This window comes from Lagenorhynchus albirostris, chromosome 4, assembly GCF_949774975.1.
Source record: "Lagenorhynchus albirostris chromosome 4, mLagAlb1.1, whole genome shotgun sequence".
Classification (NCBI taxonomy): domain Eukaryota; kingdom Metazoa; phylum Chordata; class Mammalia; order Artiodactyla; family Delphinidae; genus Lagenorhynchus; species Lagenorhynchus albirostris.
The window spans coordinates 84,637,721-84,658,366 of record NC_083098.1 but is presented as its reverse complement, the minus strand read 5'-3'; the positions used below and the strand labels follow the sequence as shown (position 1 = coordinate 84,658,366).

The window sequence follows — 20,646 nt, the reverse complement described above, 5'->3', positions numbered from 1 at the left end:
TTCTTGTAAAAGTTACAATGGCCCCCATAATACCGAATTTCATGAGTATGTCTCTGTTCTTATTTCTCCTGTGTTTGGCAGAATTGACAGCTTACTCATTCATTCAGCAACTACTGATATTTGTTGAGCACTTACTAAGTACTGGTCACTGTGTTCATCACTCATAATCAAAACATATACATCTTTATGGAGCTTGCACTACTAAAACTCTTCTGGTTTTTGGTTCACCTTCTCTGAACTACTCTTCAGTGCTTCTCTAAGGCATTTCTTCCTCCACCCCTCATCAAACATTAGCATTTTGACCCCACGCTCTGTTCTCTCTACAGGCTCTTCTTGGGAGAGCTCAACTACTCTGATTTTAACTACTGCCTGCATAATTTATTTTTTTAACTTCCTGAATAATCTTAAGTTTACGTCTTCAGCCCTGAATTTCTTTTTTTTTGGCCATGCTGCACGGCTTGTGGGATCTTAGTTCCCTGACCAGGGTCTGAACCCAGGCCATGGCAGTGAAGGTGCTAAGTCCTAACCACTGGACTGCCAGGGAATTCCCCAGCCCTGAATTCTTGAATATCATTTTAGATTCCTTCCTCTACTTCATCCTTCTTGAATCAACAATCAAGTCTGATCATCTTTCCTTCTAAATATTTATCTTGGGAATTCCTTGGTCATATACCAGAAGCCACGGGGTAAGGCCAAAAAAAAAATTTCTCCAATTAGTCTAGTGAGTTTCGGACTGAATGGAGTGAGGGTGGAACAACTATCAAGGAGGGTGTGTACTAAAAAGTTCATTAAATATTATGATTACATATTAGTTATCTTTTCTTTATCAGTAACCAGGAGTTAAACATTAGTCACCAAAAGAGACTCTCTGATATGAAAAATTGGTATTTACAATGAAAAATCAATGCCATAGATTTTTATAATATCATTGAAAACAAATATCTGCTTGGTTGTGTATTTTTTTTAAATTTTATGTATGTATGTATGTATTTATTTGGCTGCATTGGATCTTCATTGCTGCTTGCTGGCTTTCTCTAGTTACAGAGAGCAGGGGCTACTCTTTGTTGTGGTGCACGGGCTTCTCACTGCAGTGGCTTCTCCTGTTGTGGAGCATGGGCTCTAGGTGCACGGGCTTTAGTAGTTGTGGCACGCGGCCTTCAGTGGTTGTGGCTCACAGGCTCCACCGGCTCAGCAGTTGTGGTGCATGGGCTTAGTTGCTCCCCAGCATGTGGGATCTTCCCGGACCAGGGCTCGAACCTGTGTCCCTGCATTGGCAGGCGGATTCTTAACCACTGCGCCACCAGGGAAGTCCCTTGTTTGTGTGTTTTTTAATGCATAATAGAATACAAATTTAAGGAGGCGGCTGACTGCAAAGGTATCTAAGGTTTCTCTGGAAATAAAAATATTTCTTTGCCTTGTCCAAGGTAGATCAGTATAAAATCACAAGTAGTAACAATATCTATAAGCTACTCAATAAAGGAATTCAGAAAGCAGCATGAATTCTGGTTAAACCTGCCCTTTGTTTTTCTTCTTTTATAGTTCTTCCTGTTTGACATTTCACATAACATTTTACATCTCCTATATGGCCAAGGAAATGTGCAGGAATAGTTAGTTTTACAACATAAAATAAACAAAAAATGGAACAAAGGCCTAACGTATCTTTGAAAATGGATAATTGGGACACACAGTTTTGTTTTGTTTTGTCTTTTTAAATACACGCTACAGAAATCATTTATTTTCTTCAGATTTATAAATTTCTTAAGCAGATGTCTTTTAACAACTGATGTGTAAGAAAGACACATGAAAATTATAAGCCTAAAGTCATTTGCTAAGAGGAAAATCATTCTACTTGTTAAAAAGATTCCTTCTAGAATTTTGAAGTAGCAGTGCCATATTTTTAACCTCCAAAGTGAGCTGGGTTGTTTTTTTTTTAAAGATTCCATTTCCTTTGCAGGCTACAACTAAATAGTGCAGAACTAAAATAGCTGCTTCCGTTGTCATCATCTAATTTTGTGGAGTAGACAGATTAAAAATGAGATAAAAATAAGACTTTAAAGACCAAATAATTACAATCATTAAATAAAGCCAATACAATTACGGGACATTAGAGTTCTGAGAACTCAGAAGTTGCCTCTAATGAGCACAGTGCTAGCTAGACTTTGAAATCTTTTATATTCTATTTAAAGAGATTTAAAGAAGAAAAAATTTATTCATGAAATAAAACTGTGAAACAACAAGAAATACTTTTGTTTCTTTGTTTATAAAAGCTAGGTTATTGAGAAAAACAAGTAAGATGTGGAAAAAAATCATCTTAGATCTTAGTTCTTTTAATATAACTATATATCCCAACTGGATTCAATATCAATGTAGAACACACTATTTTCTTTTTTGGAGGAATTTAACTTTTAATTTTTAAAAAAGTAACAAGAGGGCTTCCCTGGTGGCGCAGTGGTTGAGAGTCTGCCTGCCGATGCAGGGGACGCAGGTTCGTGCCCCGGTCCGGGAAGATCCCATATGCTGTGGAGCGGCTGGGCCCGTGAGCCATGGCCGCTGAGCCTGCGCGTCTGGAGCCTGTGCTCCACAACGGGAGAGGCCACAACAGTGAGAGGCCCGCGTACCGCAAAAATATAAAAAAAATTAAAAAGTAACAAGAGTATAACATGGCAAATTCAGATCATCTCACTTCTTTTGTGGCTTACTGTTGTTTTTATTTGGGGTTTTTTGGTTTTTATTTATTTTTATTGAAGTATAGTTGATTTACAACATTGTGTTAGTTTCAGGTCTATAGCATAGTGACTCAGTATTTTTGCAGACTGTACTCCATTATAGGTTATTACAAGATGATGGGTAAAATTCCCTGTACTATACAGTATATCCTTGTTGCTTATCTATTTTATATACAGTAGTTTGTACCTGTTAACCCCTTACCCCTAATTTGTCCCTCCTCCCTCCCCTCTCCCCTTTAGTAGCCACAGGTTTGTTTTCTATATCTGTAGAACACACTATTTTTATTTTTTTCCCATTTATTTATTTATTTATGGCTACATTGGGTCTTTGTTGCTGCGTGCAGGCTTTCTCTAATTGCCTTGAGCGGGGGCTACTCTTTGCTGCAGTGCGCAGGCTTCTTATTGTGGTGGCTTCTCTTGTTGCGGAGCATGGGCTCTAGGCTCATGGGCTTCAGTAGTTGTGGCACATGGGCTCAGTAGTTGTGGCATTAGGGCTTCAGTAGTTGTGGCTCGCAGGCTCTAGAGCGCAGGCTCAGTAGTGTGGCGCACGGGCTTCGTTGCTCTGCAGCATGTGGGATCTTCCCAGATCAGAACTCGAACCCATGTCCCCTGCAGTGGCAGGCAGATCCTTAACCGCTGTGCCACCAGGGAAGTCCAAACACACTATTTTTAATTTAAAGCACTGAAGTCTTAGGAAAAAGAGTTTCAGATTTCAAATAATAGAAATAGTACTAATAATAAGAATCTGGCCAGGGAATGTGCCTGGCCAACTACTTTTTTTGTTTTCTCCAAGAAAAACGTCTAAATCCAATATATTATAGTTTATACTTTTTTTCTAGCTCACGATAACCTTTTTATTTGGTTTTTATGTAAAATTTTTATTGAAGTAAAACAAAAATATAGAAAAGTGCATATATTTTAGTATAGAAAAGTGTATAGCTCAATTTTCACACGTGAACACACTTGTGTAACCATTATCCATACAAGAATTAAAAGAACATTAACAGGGAGTTCCCTGCTGGCTAGTGGTTAAAATTCTGGGTTTTCACTGCCAAGGCCTAGATTCAATCCCTGGCTGGGGAACTGAGATCACACAAGCTGCACAGCATGGCCAAAAAAACCCCCAAAAACCTTAAAACAGTAAATCAGAGCCTGCAGTATGCCCTCTCCTAGTCTCTACAACCCCTCAAACTACCATCATGATGAATACTATCACCAGAAATTAGTTTGCCTGTATTTGAACTTTATACAAATGGGATTATGTAGCATGGACTACTTTGTGTCTGACAACACATTACTTTTGTGAGAATTTAAACATATGCTTGCATGCAGAAGTAGTTCCATGGATTTTAAATACAGTATAGTATTTTACTGCAGGATTATACTACAATTTATGTATCCATTCTATTGCTAATTAACATCTAGGTTGTTTCCCATCTGGGGTCATTATGAATTGCACTGTTAATACCTGTCTTTTGGTGCATAAATGTATGCCTTTCTGTTGGATATACACCTACAGGTGGAATTTCTGGGTCAGATATGCATATTTTCAGCTTTAGTAAATACTGCTGCAGTTTTGCAAAACGGCTATACCAATTTACGCTCTGACCAGCAGTGTATAAAATTCCCGTTGCCCTAAATCCTTGTCAGCACTTGGTATTAGCAGTAGTGATAATTTTAGCCATTCTGGTACATTTTGTGTTTGAAAAGCAGAGTATACTGCTGACATAATTAATTACTGAATGACTGGATATAAATATGGCTCACAAGGTTTCAGATGACTTGCAGCCCTTTTATGGATATCAGAATTATAAAACTCTTAATCAAGTTATCTTTCCAAAATGTTTTTTAAAATGTTTTTAAAAATTCCCCAAGACCTAATATAGTAGTAATGTTATGTTTATATAACAGGAAAAGAAATGCTATAACACTGAGGTATTTAAATAACTATTATGGGAAGTTAATCTGGTAGAGGAAGAAAGGGTAAAGCATAAACAGAAGCTACCACACACACAGAGGGTTTTTTCTCTTTTTAATCCTAAGTCTGATTCAGATATTGGTAAATCTGTGATAACTGGCTACTAATCTATGGGTACTTTTTCATGCATTTCTATTCATAGGCCTATAAATAGCAGGCAGATTTATCTTACAGAGACTTCCCCTTCTAAAGATCACTTAAAGACTACGGTTGATAAGAGTCTTATAAATAATAAAACTTTTCAGAAAAAAAGAGAAAAGAATATATTAATGTTAGAGAGAAAATGTTACCCTCAAATTTTCAAGTGCTTCTCTGTATGTCAAAAGCATAATATCATGAACTCATTTTACAGTGAAAATTTTTAAAAATGGAACCCTGCTTAATAAAATAGAGGCCTATTTTCCTAACTATGAGTTCTCTAAATTCACAGAAATTTTGAAATTCCAATTTAAACAAATTTGTGATACTAAACACTGAATATGAAAGACACCATTTATTCACCCAAGGTTTACCTGATATAAATACAATCACCCAAAAATATAATACTTACATGAATTAATATTATAAACATCCACAGTTTTTTAATTTTTACAGATGTCACTTTTTTTTTTTTTTTTTTTTTTGCGGTACGCGGGCCTTTCACTGCTGTGGCCTCTCCATTGCGGAGCACAGGCTCCAGACGTGCAGGCTTAGCGTCCATGGCTCACGGGACCGGCTGCTCTGCGGCACGTGGGATCTTCCCGGACCGGGGCACAAACCCGTGTCCCCTGCATCGGCAGGCGGACTCTCGACCACTGCACCACCAGGGAAGCCCCAGATGTCACTTTTTAATTGTACTATTACCATATGGTAACCATACTAACAAACAAAATTAGAAAATAGAGAAGATAAGAAAATTACCCATAATCTCACTTCACTAATATAACCATTATTAATATTCAATATACTTTTTTCTAGGCATTTTCTCTGGGCATATTTGACATAATTATAATTGTAATGTCCATAACATTGTGTATTTATGTTTTTTCATTTAATTTCTTATCAGTTGAAGTCATAGAATTTTATATTAAGAGTAAATTACTTAGCAAAAAGAGTAAGAAAACAAAGAGCATAAGAACAAAGCATTGTTTAATATGGTTTACCTCATAAATAGGAAGTGTAGGAGAGTTCCATGCATTGATTCTTGATTCATTGACATCAACAACTGTTACCCTGATTTCAGGGCACATATGAGCAATGACACTACATGTGGGTCCTCCAACATAGCCTGCACCGATGCAGCAGATCTTCTTAATTTCAAACATGATTGTACTAGAAGGGAAACAGTAAGACCGTCCAACTATTGAGAACAGAAAATTTAAAGAAATCACACTGTACATTCATCACCCTTTATAAAAACTGTCAAGGTGACAGATACTGGAAAGATTTCCTACATTCACACTCATTAAGAATTATGAAGACAATGATAATAAAAAAAATAATGTTCCAATTGGATGACCTAGCCTGTTCTCAGCTGTACCAGCATGAAATATGGAAAAAATTATAGTAACTGATATTACTAAAGAAGTGTCACAAAGATTATAATGAACTAATATAGAAAGTCAAGAAGCAAAATAAAACCTTACTTAATCTTCTAACACTCTAGGGTAACTTTGATTGCTGAGGGAAAATTCAAGGGTGAACACACCAGTGCAATTCTTGCTTAACTAAATGCTGGTGTACAAAGGTCAGCTTTACAACAGGTTTAGACTAAAATGACAGATATTAAGATTAGCTCCTAAGTCCAGAATTTGTCTCTGAGATTATGTTCCCTGCACAATTTGGTTTCAGCAATTCATTTTTAGGTACTGGACGATGATCTTAAACTCTACTTCAACTTTAATCAGAAACCAGGAGATGGTTAAAAGAAAGTGATTTCTGTAGTTAGCAAAGCTGTTACACAGATTTTGATGGGTTTTTCAAAAACCAGTGAATTGATTCACTCGAATCAAAATGACAAGGGACTGAGTTATATGTAAGAATTTCAGTTTATTCAGTAATGAGAACGAGAACGGTCAAACTGATAAGATTCTTAGAATTTTCGTCCTAGAGAGTTTAAGCATTTGTTAGTATATTCCTGCATGGATCAGAGAAGGTACTCTGGAAGGCTGATCTAATTACAATGCCTGGCAAGTATATCCCTATTATGAAAAAAGATACACAAAGCACATAATTAAGATGATCCAATTCCCTTTGGTCTGAATCTGTATTAATCAAACAACGCTCTAATCTTGGTTGGTTCTCTGGGTAAGAGTTCCCAACTGGAAGAGAATGAGCTGACAACCCAAACAAGTATCCTGGTCTGTGTTAATAAGCAAGTAATCTGGCTTATAAATTGATCTTTAGTAGTTATGATTAGCAGATATCAACTCATAGAGTCTGATCTCTAATGACTTTTTTTTTTGGCCGCATGTCTTGTGGGATCCTAGGTCCACGACCAGGGATCGAGATCAGGAGTCGAAAACCAGCCCCTCCTCCCCACCCCACCCCACCCCACCGGCAGTGGAATAGCGGAGTCTTAATCACTAGATCACCAGGGAATTCCCTGCGGTACGCAGGACTCTCACTGTCGTGGCCTCTCCCGTTGCGGAGCACAGGCTCCGGACGCGCAGGCTCAGCGGCCATGGCTCACGGGCCCAGCCGCTCCGCGGCATGTGGGATCTTCCCGGGGTGGGGCACGAACCCGCGTCCCCTGCATCGGCAGGAGGACTCTCAACCACTGCGCCACCAGGGAAGCCCCCCTCTAATGACTTTTTAATAACCTAAAAGAAACGGAATTTTAGTAAACCAGTAAATATGAACAGAATTTGGAATCTAATGATTCCCCAAAAGAAAGAAATATTCTTAACAATATACATACAAATAAATATTTTAAATGTATTTTTATTTTGAATAGGTAATAATTCATATGATTCAAACATTAAATCTGGGGAATTCCCTGGCGGTCCAGTGGTTAAGACTTGGCGCTTTCACTGCCATGGGCCCAGGTTCGATACCTGGTCAAGGAACTAAGATCCCACAAGCCAGGCCATGCAGCCAAAAAAAAAAAGAAAAAAAAAATTCATTAAATCTCTATAACAAGGTAAACACTCAGAAGCCACACACCTACTCCATCCACATCTACTTTGCTGCCCTCTACTTTGCTTCTACAAGCAACCTCTTTATCAGTATTCCAAGATTCACCTTAGCAAAAACACTGAGCCTAGAAAAATTTACGTTTAGCAACCATATATCTTTCTTCACCCTTCTTCTGCTTTTCAGTTCTGCCCTTCACACTCTCCAGGCCTCAAGTGCCCTATACGTGAGGAGAATGCATGGGGAGATAGACTGCACTGGGATTGCTAAGTGGCTAAGACTGAGCCGGATGTTCTGAAAAGCTCCCACCTGTGGGAGGGACAGCTGGCCTGGAGCAGGCTTACCAAAGATCTGTCTCCAGCATTCACTGCTGCCGTCCCCACCTCTACAGCAGAAAAGTCTTGGCATCTGGTTTCAGAAAAATTACTTCAACTTCAGGCTTATTCCCTTCTTCTCATTCATGAAAAATTAATATTCCCAATTTAAGGATTTACTGTGTGGGCACAGCAGAGAATTTCGCCATAGAATAATATGGGTCCTGACACTCAAGTACTTAACAATTTATTCAGCAAATAATTCAACTGAAAAATATTTATTAAAGACTACCACTACCACTATGTAACAGCCACTATTGTTCTATGTACTATAGATACAATAGTGAGCATGACAGATACAGCTCCTACCTTTACATAGTTATATTCTAGTAGGAAAGCACACAAACAAAATAATGGCAGTTGTGGTAAATTCCACATAAAGGAAATAAACATGTAGCTAAAAGAGAAAGACTGTATATGGGGAAAGGACTATTTTAGTGAGGGTAAAGAAGGACTCTCTGTGAAGGTGACTTTTAAACTGACTTAAAAGATAAAATGGAGTTAGTTGCAGCCAGGTAACATGGTTAAATTACACAAGGCAGTATAATCAATTAAATGACAAAGTGAGGATTAAAGTCCAGAGGGGGGAAAAATCAAAATAAGAAAGTATCTATATCAAGGTAAATGTAAAATCTAAGCTTGACCTAAAGAATGAGTAGGATTTAAAAGGAAAGATAAGTGGGGAGGGCATTCCAGATGACAGGAAGGAAATAAATAAGGACTTATATACAGAAATGAGTCCAGGGCTTCCCTGGTGGTACAGTGGTTAAGAATCCGCCTGCCAATGCAGGGGACACGGGTTCAAGCCCTGGTCCGGAAAGATCCCACATGCCACAGAGCAACTAAGCCTGTGCGCCACAACTACTGAGCCTGCACTCTAGAGCCCGTGGGCCACAACTACTGAGCCCACACGCCGCAACTAGTGAAGCCTGCACATCACAACAAAGAGTAGCCCCCGCTCGCCGCAACTAGAGAAAAGCCCACATAGAGCAACGAAGACCCAACACAGCCAAAAATAAAATAAATTAATTTAAAAAAAAAAGGAAGAAATAAGTCCAAAGAAGTGAGATCTGCCTAGTTGCACAAAAACGTGGGTGTTAAGAAGTAGTGAGAGGTAAAAACTGTCTCAGGGTGGGAATGAATTGGAAGTGAGTCTTGAATGCCCCTTTCAGGAAAGCATGACCATAAAAATCCATGAGGCTATAATTTAATAACTTAAGGTAACACAGCTGAAAGTAACCATAACAATCAAGTCATTAATATATTAGCTAAAATCTAATAAACTCCACTGAAGAAAAAAAAGGGGGAGGGGGCAAAGGGAATGATCAGCTTGGAGCCTGGAAAAGGGGCATTAAGAATAAAAATGATGACTCTTAGAGGAAAACATAGGCAGAACACTCTATGACATAAATCACAGCAAGATCCTTTTTGACCCACCTCCTAGAGAAATGGAAATAAAAACAAAAATAAACAAATGGGACCTAATGAAACTGCAAAGCTTTTGCACAGCAAAGGAAACCATAAACAAGACCAAAAGACAACCCTCAGAATGGGAGAAAACATTTGTAAATGAAGCAACTGACAAAGGATTAATCTTCAAAATTTATAAGCAGCTCATGCAGCTCAATAACAAAAAAACAAACAACCCAAACCAAAAATGGGCAGAAGACCTAAATAGACATTTCTCCAAAGAAGATATACAGACTGCCAACAAACACATGAAAGAATGTTCAACATCTTTAATCATTAGAGAAATGCAAATCAAAACTACAATGAGATATCATCTCACACCAGTCAGAATGGCCATCATCAAAAAATCTAGAAACAATAAATGCTGAGAGGGTGTGGAGAAAAGGGAACACTCTTGCGCTGCTGGTGTGAATGTGAATTGGTACAGCCACTATGGAGAACAGTATGGAGGTTCCTTAAAAAACTACAAATAGAACTACCATATGACCCAGCAATCCCACTACTGGGCATATACCCTGAGAAAACCATAATTCAAAAAGAGTCATGTACCAAAATATTCATTGCAGCTCTATTTACAAGAGCCCAGAGATGGAAACAACCTAAGTGTCCATCATCGGATGAATGGATAAAGAAGATGTGGCACATATATACAATGGAATATTACTCAGCCATAAAAAGAAACGAAATTGAGCTATTTGTAATGAGGTGGATAGACCTAGAGTCTGTCATACAGAGTGAAGTAAGTCAGAAAGAAAAAGACAAATACCGTATGCTAACACATATATATGGAATTTAAGAAAAAAAATGTCATGAAGAACCTAGGGGTAAAGCAGGAATAAAGACGCAGACCTCCTAGAGAACGGACTTGAGGTTATGGGGAGGGGGAAGGGTGAGCTGTGACAGGGCGAGAGAGAGTCATGGGCATATACACACTAACAAACGTAGTAAGGTAGATAGCTAGTGGGAAGCAGCCGCATGGCACAGGGATATTGGCTCGGTGCTATGTGACAGCCTGGAGGGGTGGGATAGGGAGGGTGGGAGGGAGGAAGACGCAAGAGGGAAGACATATGGGAACATATGTTTATGTATGACTGATTCACTTTGTTATAAAGCAGAAACTAACACACCATTGTAAAGCAATTATACCTCAATAAAGATGTTAAAAAAAAAAAAAGAAAAGAAATTGAGCTATTTGTAATGAGGTGGATGGACCTAGAGTCTGTCATACAGAGTGAAGTAAGTCAGAAAGAGAAAGACAAATACCATATGCTAACACATATATATGGAATTTAAGAAAAAAAAATGTCATGAAGAACCTAGGGGTAAGACAGGAATAAAGACACAGACCTACTAGAGAATGGACTTGAGGATATGGGGAGGGGGAAGGGTAAGCTGTGACAAAGCAAGAGAGTGGCATGGACATATATACACTACCAAACGTAAAATAGATAGCTAGTGGGAAGCAGCCACATAGCACAGGGAGATCAGCTCGGTGCTTTGTGACCACCTAGAGGGGTGGGATGGGGGGGTGGGAAGGAGGGAGACGCAAGAGGGAAGAGATATGGGAACATATGTATATGTATAACTGATTCACTTTGTTATAAAGCAGAAACTAACACACCATTGTAAAGCAATTATACTCCAATAAAGATGTTAAAAAAAAAAAGAATAAGAATGATGGAAAAAAATCTTTAAAAAAAAAAAAAAAAGAATAAGAATGATGGGCTTCCCTGGTGGCGCAGTGGTTAAGCATCCGCCAGCCAACGCAGGAGACACAGGTTTGAGCCCTGGTCCGGGAAGATCCCACATGCCACGGAGCAACTAAGTCCCTGCACCACAACTACTGAGCCTGCGCTCTAGAGCCCGTGAGCCACAACTACTGAGCCCCCGTGCCACAACTACTGAAGCCCACGTTCCTAGAGCCCATGCTCTGCAACAAGAGACGACACCGCAATGAGAAGCCCACACACCGCAATGAAAGAGTAGCCCCTGCTCGCCGCAACTAGAGAAAGCCCACGCATAGCAACAAAGACCCAACGCAGCCAAAAATAAATTAATTAATTAAAAAAAAAAGAATATGAATAAGAATGACACAGTGTTTATTTCAGCGCTTCTAAAGAGTGACACAGAATCTGGAAGTCAGAAGTGTTCTGGTTTCAGAGAGGTGGGGCAAGAAAAAAGCTTTCCCAATGCTTGGATGGCATATTCCCCCCAAATTCTTTGTTCTGATTCCACTATGCCTTATGAGTTCAGATTGCCAGGAATCATAATACTAGAAAGGGATGGCCTGGATTTGAGACATAAGTATTCCAGACACTGGAATAAAGTTTCCCTACTGTAATAGCAAGTTTCCATTCTAGAGTATCCATCAGTCTCTTATGAGCTTAGTCATCATAAGTTACCTAGAGCCTCATTAACCCTTAGGCTTGTGGGAGGAAAAAAAAAAAAACCTTCCAGATCTGCAAGGCTGAAGATCAAGTCCTGAACTGTCATGAACCTGGACTACCACTAACAGTAACCCCTTACTGGATAGGTGGCCTCTCTAATCAAAACCAGTATATATGGAATACCTAAAAAGTGAAATCTCAAAGGATTTTTGGACCAGAGGATCTTGTGGTGTTACCACTTAATCCACAGCCAAGAGGTTATAAGGGCAGTCTATGCCCTCAGTCTCAACCAGAACATGGTTGAACCAGAACATGGGCTGAGCCCATGATGAACTCTTGGGCTCAAGAGTTTTATAAGGTACTCCCAGGCTAACACTTCTCTGCTGCTGTTCACCTCAGCACCTAGAACAGTAGGCTCTCAATAAATATTAATTGAATGAGTAACTCAATAAGGGCCTATCTTTTTGAGATGAAGACTGGTATTTGAATATCTTTATCTCAGATGCTCGATCAGAGTATTTTTGCAGACTGTCCACAATCCTATCAATCTTTCTTCTTTAGGTAGAACTTCAGCATGTCTTCTCAGAGCTACTACTTATCTACCTTGGTTGCCACGCCATATTCAGCTTGCCTTTCAGACGGCAGCTGGGGTAAACTATTGATGGCAGGTGGGTCTGTATTATAGAACTGCATGTGTTTTAGGGTATCCCTGCGTTGCTCTTTCACATGAAGTATGAAGTATGGCTCGCAGATGACAATGGGAAAATTACTGAAGAAGCTAGATGTACAATTTGTGCAAGTCCAAATAAATTACCACTTGGAAGTTTCAACAAAATCTTCAATAAGCTTTAATACGGAGCTTGATACAGTGTTAGTGATATACTTTGCCTGACACAGATATCTTCTGATTCCATTTTCTATTTCTACTTTTATTTACCTTCTGACCCTCTACTGTGCTGTCAGGGAAATGAGAATGTCTGCTTACTAAATGAGTCAGTTTGAAATGAGTTTTTACCTCTGTATTTTGGGAAAGTCACAGCAAACCAGGCCATTCCAAAACTACTTTTCATCTAAAATTTTACAAATTCAGATCAATATTTCAGCCTAAAAGATGCGGCTAACAAATAGCGAAGCTCCTATTACAATCTAAACTGAATATAATCCCCCCACCTCCACCCCTCTTCAGTATACCCAGTTATCTAAGGCAATGGACGTTACAGATGGATACATCAACTTCACAATCATCTTAGATATTTCCAAAAATTAAATACTAACAGATGCCTGCCCCGGGAAAAATACTTAATCAGTGAGAAAGACTGTTAACCTCATATCTAAAGGGTATCATGTAAAGCTGTGGAAATAGCAAGAGAGAAGATGGAGTATGCTTATTGGTTACAGATTTTATGTTGGAGAAAAGAGTAGTACAGCAATAGGAGAAGAAATGAGATCCTTTCAATCAGGGTTGTCTATCCCTTACCTTAAACTAGATGCTGGGCACTAACAAGCACATATCAGAGCAGACAGTAACCTCTTTCATTTCTAGAACCACCCCCCGCTCCCCGCATCCCCCAAGAAACAGACCAGACTACTGTTGTCCATTTCATAGGGGATTTGAAGAAACTCAAAGACTCACTGTGTCTTTGAGGGCAGGCAGTCAATGAACAGCTACTCCTCTGTATATCCCTGAAAAGTTCCCTACCAGTGAATCCCTCTTTTCTATATAACAGAATTCTCGACCTTACTCAATTATTTTCCTATATATAAAGAGGAATAATTTTTCAAGGTCTCACACAAACGCAATCTCCTGAAGCACCCAAGAAAGGCCTTCCCTAATATGAAATAAAGCCATTATACAGTGTGGCGGCCAACAATGGATTCCAGGACAGTCCATACAGATGTCACGACAGAATAAATGTCTTAGGATTTCGCCTTCAGAAGGGCTCTCTGGTTCGTTTTCTCTTTAGTTTCTTAAGAAGAGAGACGAGCGACGTGAGGAAATCAGCAGCCCTCCATGTGAGCAGATTCTTAACACAAACAAAAGACTATGATTCTGAGACCAAAATGGGGTCCCTGACCAGAGGACCACTTCCTTTGGTGGACGTTCGGCTTTCAGAGGCGCCAGGGAAATCTCATTTAAGTCGGAAAGTGGAGAAAAGCAGAAAGAGAAGCGGTTGGAAGACTCGCGAGTCTTGAGCCCAAGCTCTCCCTCTTCCAGGGCAGCAGACCCAAAAGACTATTCCCGCCCAGAGCCCAAAAGAGGAGACGAGGGGTCGTGACACTGGGAGCCTGGGACCGAGCGCAGGGAGCGACTAAAAGCAGCGCGCACACCCCGCCCGTCTCCTTCCACATCCCGCCGGGACCCGGGAGCATCCCCACGGGGTGGCGGAGCCAGCCCGGGAAAGGCGCTTACCCACTTCCAGGCACAGAGAGCGGTAATCGCTCCAACCCCGACCGCTCGGACAGCTCCTCGCTCTGGGCCGCGCAGCCGCAGCTTCAGCACTCGCGCCCTGCCCCGTCTGATCTCCCCTCACCGCACACCCCTCTCGGGCTGCCAAGCGCCGCACCCCGAGTCCCGGGCCCGAGCCTGTATTTAAAGGTTTCCACCCGAGAAGGCGGAGGCTTCATTCCCCCGCAGCCAAGCCCTCCCGGACTTCGCCCTCCGCTGCATCCCTGCTCCCCCTCCCGCCACTGTAGGCCGGGGCCCGCCCCTATTTCCTGCGGGGCCCAGGGGCGGTGGATACGGGGGCGTGACTAGTCGTCGCTGGGAGGGGCAGACCCCACCCCCCGGCCGAGCCTGGGCAAATCCGCTCGGGCCAGCTCAGCGGCCCCGCCCCTTCCGCGAGCGGCGCTGGGCTGAGCTGTCTGCGCCGCAGGTCGGCCAAGGACCGAGGGATAGCCTCCCAGTTACGCCTAGGTCAGGGTCTAGTTTCCTGGTAGTCTAGAGCTCGCTCTTGCCGTCTGGCCCCCTCTTTCCTCCCTGTGTCCCCATCCTGCCTCACAGCGCTGAGGTGGTGCCGCGTGCGCGCCAGGTCAGCCATACTCTGGGGCTGCGGCCCAGGGGGACCGGAAGGTCCAGGCCCCCTTTCCGGTCTCCCCAGCAGCCTAGAGGGCCTGCCTCGTCTTTCGGCCCCCTAGACTCTGTGGATCAGACAGCGGCTTACTCCACTCCCACGCCTTCCGGTCTCATGGGTCCGCCGCACCCTCCGAGCCTGCGGCCCAGGGTTTAGTCATTACCTCTGACCCGCCGCTTCTGGGAAGGAGGCGCCTCACGTCAAAAGGATGCTGAGTCCCGTCATGACTGGACCAGTTAGTGATCCCCGTCCTGATCCCTGGGTAGAGAAGTGGGACGGCCCTCCAGGCACATTTTCCAAATACTCCTGCCAAATTCGGGATCTGAGATGTCTGTGCATGATGTATAGCAGAGAGCATGCAAGATGTAAGTGCCGCCTAAGAGGAAGTGAAATTAACGTATGGAGTCTCCCACTTTTAGTGAGAGCAGTTCTGTTCCTGTTTCCCCACTCCAAGGTCATCTTAAACGTCAAATTTAAAGAAAGAAAGCACAGTCATGACTTAGTGTTACTAAAACACTTTACTGCCAGGGAAGTCCCCGTCCTGTATGTTTTAACCACAAAATTGTACTTACTGGATTGTAAGGAATCCCCTTTATGACATCCAGACTTCCAAAGTTTGATGTTTACATACTAATTAGTCAGGGAAAGCTGCATTCAGTCTAGGGTAATGCCTTTTGTATGTATTATAAAAGCATGTCTTTCTTTGTCACTGAATTAATGAGTGACTATATAACAGATACATTTCTTTAAAAACAACACAGATTTTTCCACAATGCTGAGTCTGCTATGCGGTACTTATGTTCTTTAATTCTGCTCAGTTTTTCAAAGTGAATAGAAACAATGCAATTTAAATCCTTTCATTATCAAGACATAGCCTGAGTTTAGCTCATGAGCAGTGTAGGGTGTAGGACCATATATTTAAGAGGTCAGACCTCTGGCATCACAAGGATTATAAATAACTTTTTTCTGATTCCTAAATTTTCTAAAAATAAGCAGTTTTTTTTTAAGCAGAGTTTTTAAGGGAATAATAAGTCTTACTTGATATGAAAGTTGCTTTATTCTTAAAACTACACGTGTTGTTGTGCATCCCTACATTTTCCCTACCTCCAGACATCTCCCTCCTCCCTATCAACAGACATCTCAATTTAGCATGATGGCTTAAAATGGTTTCTATAATCTAGTCCTGAATAACACCCATTTTAAAGCATAAACAGTTAAGCAATAAAAATAAACACTTGTTGAAATGTTTATTGAACAGACGTGATCAATTTGTTTGAGAAAAGATATGCAGGGTTAAGTTCCTTGTGAGGAAAAATCACATTGATAACTCCAGTTTTTAAAAAACCTAAACATGGGAGATAATCATGGTTGGTGTTTACAGAACATTTTGGGGGGTGGGGGAGAACCAATTTTATAAATTGAGATTCTGAGTTGAGAAAACTATCAGATGAAATGGCAGGGATCAAAAACTTATTTTATTAGAATTTCATTTTCTGGGTGGAAAACTAGTATTGCAGAGCCATTTAATGAAAACAGTTTTGCTGGGGATTCAGATATGCACTGACATACAGTGACAAAGTTTAGATTGAGACTTTGTCACTATCTCCAGGAAGTTATATATTTCACAAATTTTGCAATTTTAACACTTAAGTATCACACAGACATTGACATCATAATCATACCAGAAAAACTATACTATTTTTATGTGTATGGTTATTAATGATCTTTTTTTTTTTAAATATTTATTTTGGCTGCGCTGTGTCTTAGTTGCGGCATGTGGGATCTTCGTTGCGGCATGTTTAGTTGTGGCATGTGGGTTCTTTGGTTGCGGCATGAGTGTGGGATCTAGTTCCCCAACCAGAGATCGAACCTGGGCCCCCTGCACTGGGAGTGCAGAGTCTCACCCACTGGACCACCAGGTAAGTCCCTGATCTTTAGTATCTGGATGCATTCCAGGTCATAGAGCAAACACAAACTTTCAGTTTTGGGTGTTTTCAGTACAGTTACATGTCTAGCTCCTTTTGAGTAACATATGTCCGCTCAAATAATTAACACATAGGATATTATACCCTCAAAGCAAATGTCTATTGAACCTGTATTCTAGGAAGAAATAAAAAGTAACAAAAGAAATGTAATTGCAACCTAATTTCCTAGAGATTCTTAGAATCCTTACTTTTGAATACTGGCCCCATACTGTTATTACATAAATATTCTTCTTGTAACTCAAAGTTCATCTTAGGAATTTTTAGTTAGGGGTAAAAAGTCTTACAAAGAAACTGGTTAATAAAGGATGTTAACATTTTACTAAGCAAGAGATGCTCACTTCTCTTGCCACAAAAGCCAAACAGATAGCAGTGAGTGTTACTAATGTTTTCTATTTATTCATTAATAAAAAGTGCATAGTACAAGCCCTTTATCCCAATCCAAGTACTCAGTAAAAGATTACAATAAACCCTGGATGGCACAGACATGATTTGTTTGGCATGATTTAAACATTTAAAAACAGCAATTAACATTTGGTACATCACATGACCACCTTTGCTTTTAACAAAGTAATCATCAGACATGGTAACAAATACATATGACTTTTCATTTAGAAATATTATAATGTTAAGACTAAACCTACTACTGCAACAACAAAAATTTAACCCATTAACTTAAACTCTCTCCATTTCTCCTTCAAGTTGTTGTTCTGTGTCTTAAGCTGAGCTCGTCAAATTTTAGCACATATTCATTTAGAGTGACAGACTTTGATTCAGGGTGACAGACTTCTGAGGTTCCTTTGAAGATGTAAGATAAAGATAATTCTATAAACACTGTAATATCGCATACCACAAAGACACTAAAAGTAACCATGGAAGAGCTGTATTTAATAGTTACTTCTGAAACTTTCTCCAAGTAGTTTAAAATATGACTTGCTGACCATGGGACAGTGCTTGGATAAATACATGATAAAATCTTTTACTATACACAGTTCCAATGTTAACTTTTTCCACGTGGAAAGCAAAAAAACATTATTTTGCATAAAAGAACATTAAATAACTCTAAAACAAAATAAACTCTTAATGGCATTTGTGGAATGTTTAAGAGCCAAAAGTGATTAAAATGTGAAGCTTTATCTTTCTTTTTTCCAGATTATTTAAAAATGACAGTAGCCACAGTTCAGGTGAATGTTTACAAGCCAAGTAATGAGTAAGAGTGTGCTCAAGAAAAAGGCCACATGTAGAAGCTTTAGGAATTAAAGAGAATAATATGAATTACTAGTTAGGTTAATAGAAATACTTTATGTGCTATTGCACACCGTCTTTGTCAGGAGTGCAAAGAAATTTTACAAGCAAAAAAACCAAGACTTAATACTTCACTAAAAACTTTTGTTACTAATTAAATAGATGGTCCATATAGGAAAACGTTAATATTCTAATGTAATGTCAATTAAGTATATGTGACAGAAATGAAGAACTAAGAACAAGAACCCAGATTTCTAGGTCTCTAGCTAACGCTACATATTCTGTTTCCATGTCATAGCCACTTCTTCAACCAAAGTCAATTCTTAATTATTTGTGAGCCACAGATTCAGTGAACACATCAGTATCATATCCATAGACTAGCCTTCTAGCAGCTTAGACAGCAGATTGTTAGGACATATGTGCTAGCCTTCAAAGTTCAGGAGCAAGGACAGAAAAAGGAATGCTTATAGGGATTTAGCTCCATTTAAGCCATTCCTGCCTCTCTGCTTTAAATGCTTTAAGAGCTGTAGAGCTGGGAAGGCTTCCAATAGGCCATATTGAGAGAAAAACCCTTAAATCTATGGTGTTCATTTATCCAGGATTTGACTTACCTGTGTTACAATACCTCTCAATTAACACAAGTAATTAAGAGTAGGTTATATTATTTCAAGAAGTTGAGGACAAAGCCAAGATGCACAGGAGGAATGCAAGCAGTCAATAATGGATTATATAATGAAATGAAGCCCTTACAGTGTTTATAGCCTAGAATATAATCATTTTAAAGGGGAAAAAATACCCTATGAGCATCACATAATTGTATCAGAGACTCTATTAAACAGTACAATGATACAGAGAAGTTTATTCAATTCATACAAGTAATTTCTCAGATCTATACAGCTAAAAGCTAAACTGATCTAGTGGGGGAAAATCCTTACATTGATAGCAAAATATCTTCCAGCCCCCATAAATCATCTGCAATCACTTGCTAGGAAAAAATTCCATAACCACACAGGTCATGCAGAATTTTTTTATGCCATTTGTATTCATTTTCTATCAAACTGAAAAAAAAACAATGCAACCTTTTACATTTTTTCACATTTCAAATTTTTACTTGTATTAATGCTCCTCCCCACCCCAATCCATCCTATTACCAAACAAGAATGAGACAGAGGTTGAGAAAAAAAAAGATCCTTGATGTTTCTCATTTTCCTCCTTTTCCCTTGGAGTAAATCAAGAATTCATTAAATATTGTTTAAAGTCAGAAAGATAACAAGACTCAAAATTTTTTCTTCAAAGAAAATAATAGAGTAAATAAGTAAACAGGATTCAAATATCAGTAACCAAACAGGCCCCCAATACAGCTTTAAGATAGTTTCATTTAACAGGGAAGTTTTACAACAGAAAAGCAGCTTCCTGAGAGGCACCCACTTCAAAAATAAATTATAGCTTAAATTATTACTGTATAGATTACACCTGGCAAATGCAGAAAGAATTAAATTTTTTCCTCCTTTCATGAACTGTGTAAGGCTAGTGTACAGTGGCTTACAAATTTCATATAATGGACTGTAAATCATCCACCATATTTAAATCATGTTTAAGTTTTCTTATATTAGACATTTTTATGGGAATAAAAACTTAGTAAACAATTACTTCATTTCTTCTTTCCTCCTTTTCTTTGCCACATAAGCCAGTTGTAGTGGATGATACAGATTCAGCTGTAACTTGTAAAATATTCCAAAGGCTGTCACAGTCCCAAGAACTAGAGAAAACTGCCATCCACAAATAAACTACCAAGGTTAAGTGTACATACAATGTGGTTCTAATTTTCTTTCATACAATCTCAGATAACCCCAAGTAACTTTATAAATACCTTATTAAAAAACAATCTTTAAACCCATCAAAACTATTTTAAAATATTTAAATGTAGAGATCTCAAATTTCCTTCAATCAGGCCAGAAATTATCACAAAAAGTATGATCACATTTACAAACAGAATGAATGGAATGTTTAAGTTTAGGATAACCAAAAAAGCCCCATGTAACTTTTTAATGTATCATTTACTCAAATATAGGAAAGGTGATAACACAGGAAGCAAAAATAAGCTTGCCAGTGAAATTTCTAGAAGCTCATGAAAACAATACCATCCCATATTGCAGATGCAAAAGAAAAAACAGTTCTAATGGGGTTAAGAGTACTCTGGTCATCTTCGTTCATTTGGTCGTGCAAGGTGTTAACTATTTTTACTTCCCATATCCACAAAGTTAGTCCACAGGAGGGGCTGGTGGATCCTGTCCCTGGC

At 39.5% G+C, this 20,646-nt stretch overlaps 2 protein-coding genes across 11 annotated transcripts in view; both read right to left on the bottom strand.

Annotated features, from left to right (window-relative positions):
* Nucleotides 1-15,304, bottom strand: part of UGDH (UDP-glucose 6-dehydrogenase) — a 53,946-nt gene extending 38,642 nt beyond the window's left edge. For 4 of the 9 annotated variants that reach the window (XR_009540352.1, XR_009540354.1, XR_009540353.1 and 1 more), the window contains exon 1: nucleotides 5,847-6,015. Coding sequence is in view for 5 of the 9 variants with exons in the window: in XM_060148327.1 (XP_060004310.1) it covers nucleotides 5,847-6,083 (237 nt within the window). In the remaining 4 variants the exon portion in view is untranslated. Of the gene's footprint in view, nucleotides 1-5,846; nucleotides 7,409-8,162; nucleotides 9,793-13,903; nucleotides 14,074-14,459; nucleotides 14,715-15,283 lie in introns of those variants that run through there. The other 5 variants (XM_060148329.1, XM_060148331.1, XM_060148330.1 and 2 more) reach the window with 5 other exon arrangements.
* Nucleotides 15,305-17,479: 2,175 nt separating this feature from the next.
* The window catches only part of SMIM14 (small integral membrane protein 14), a 71,687-nt gene continuing 68,520 nt past the window's right edge, over nucleotides 17,480-20,646 (bottom strand). Inside the window, exon 5 of one of the 2 annotated variants that reach the window (XM_060148319.1) lies at nucleotides 17,480-20,641. In XM_060148319.1, coding sequence (XP_060004302.1) covers nucleotides 20,609-20,641 — 33 coding nt within the window. In that variant the 3' untranslated portion in view covers nucleotides 17,480-20,608. The remainder of the gene's footprint in view (nucleotides 20,642-20,646) is intronic. The other variant, XM_060148318.1, reaches the window with a different exon arrangement.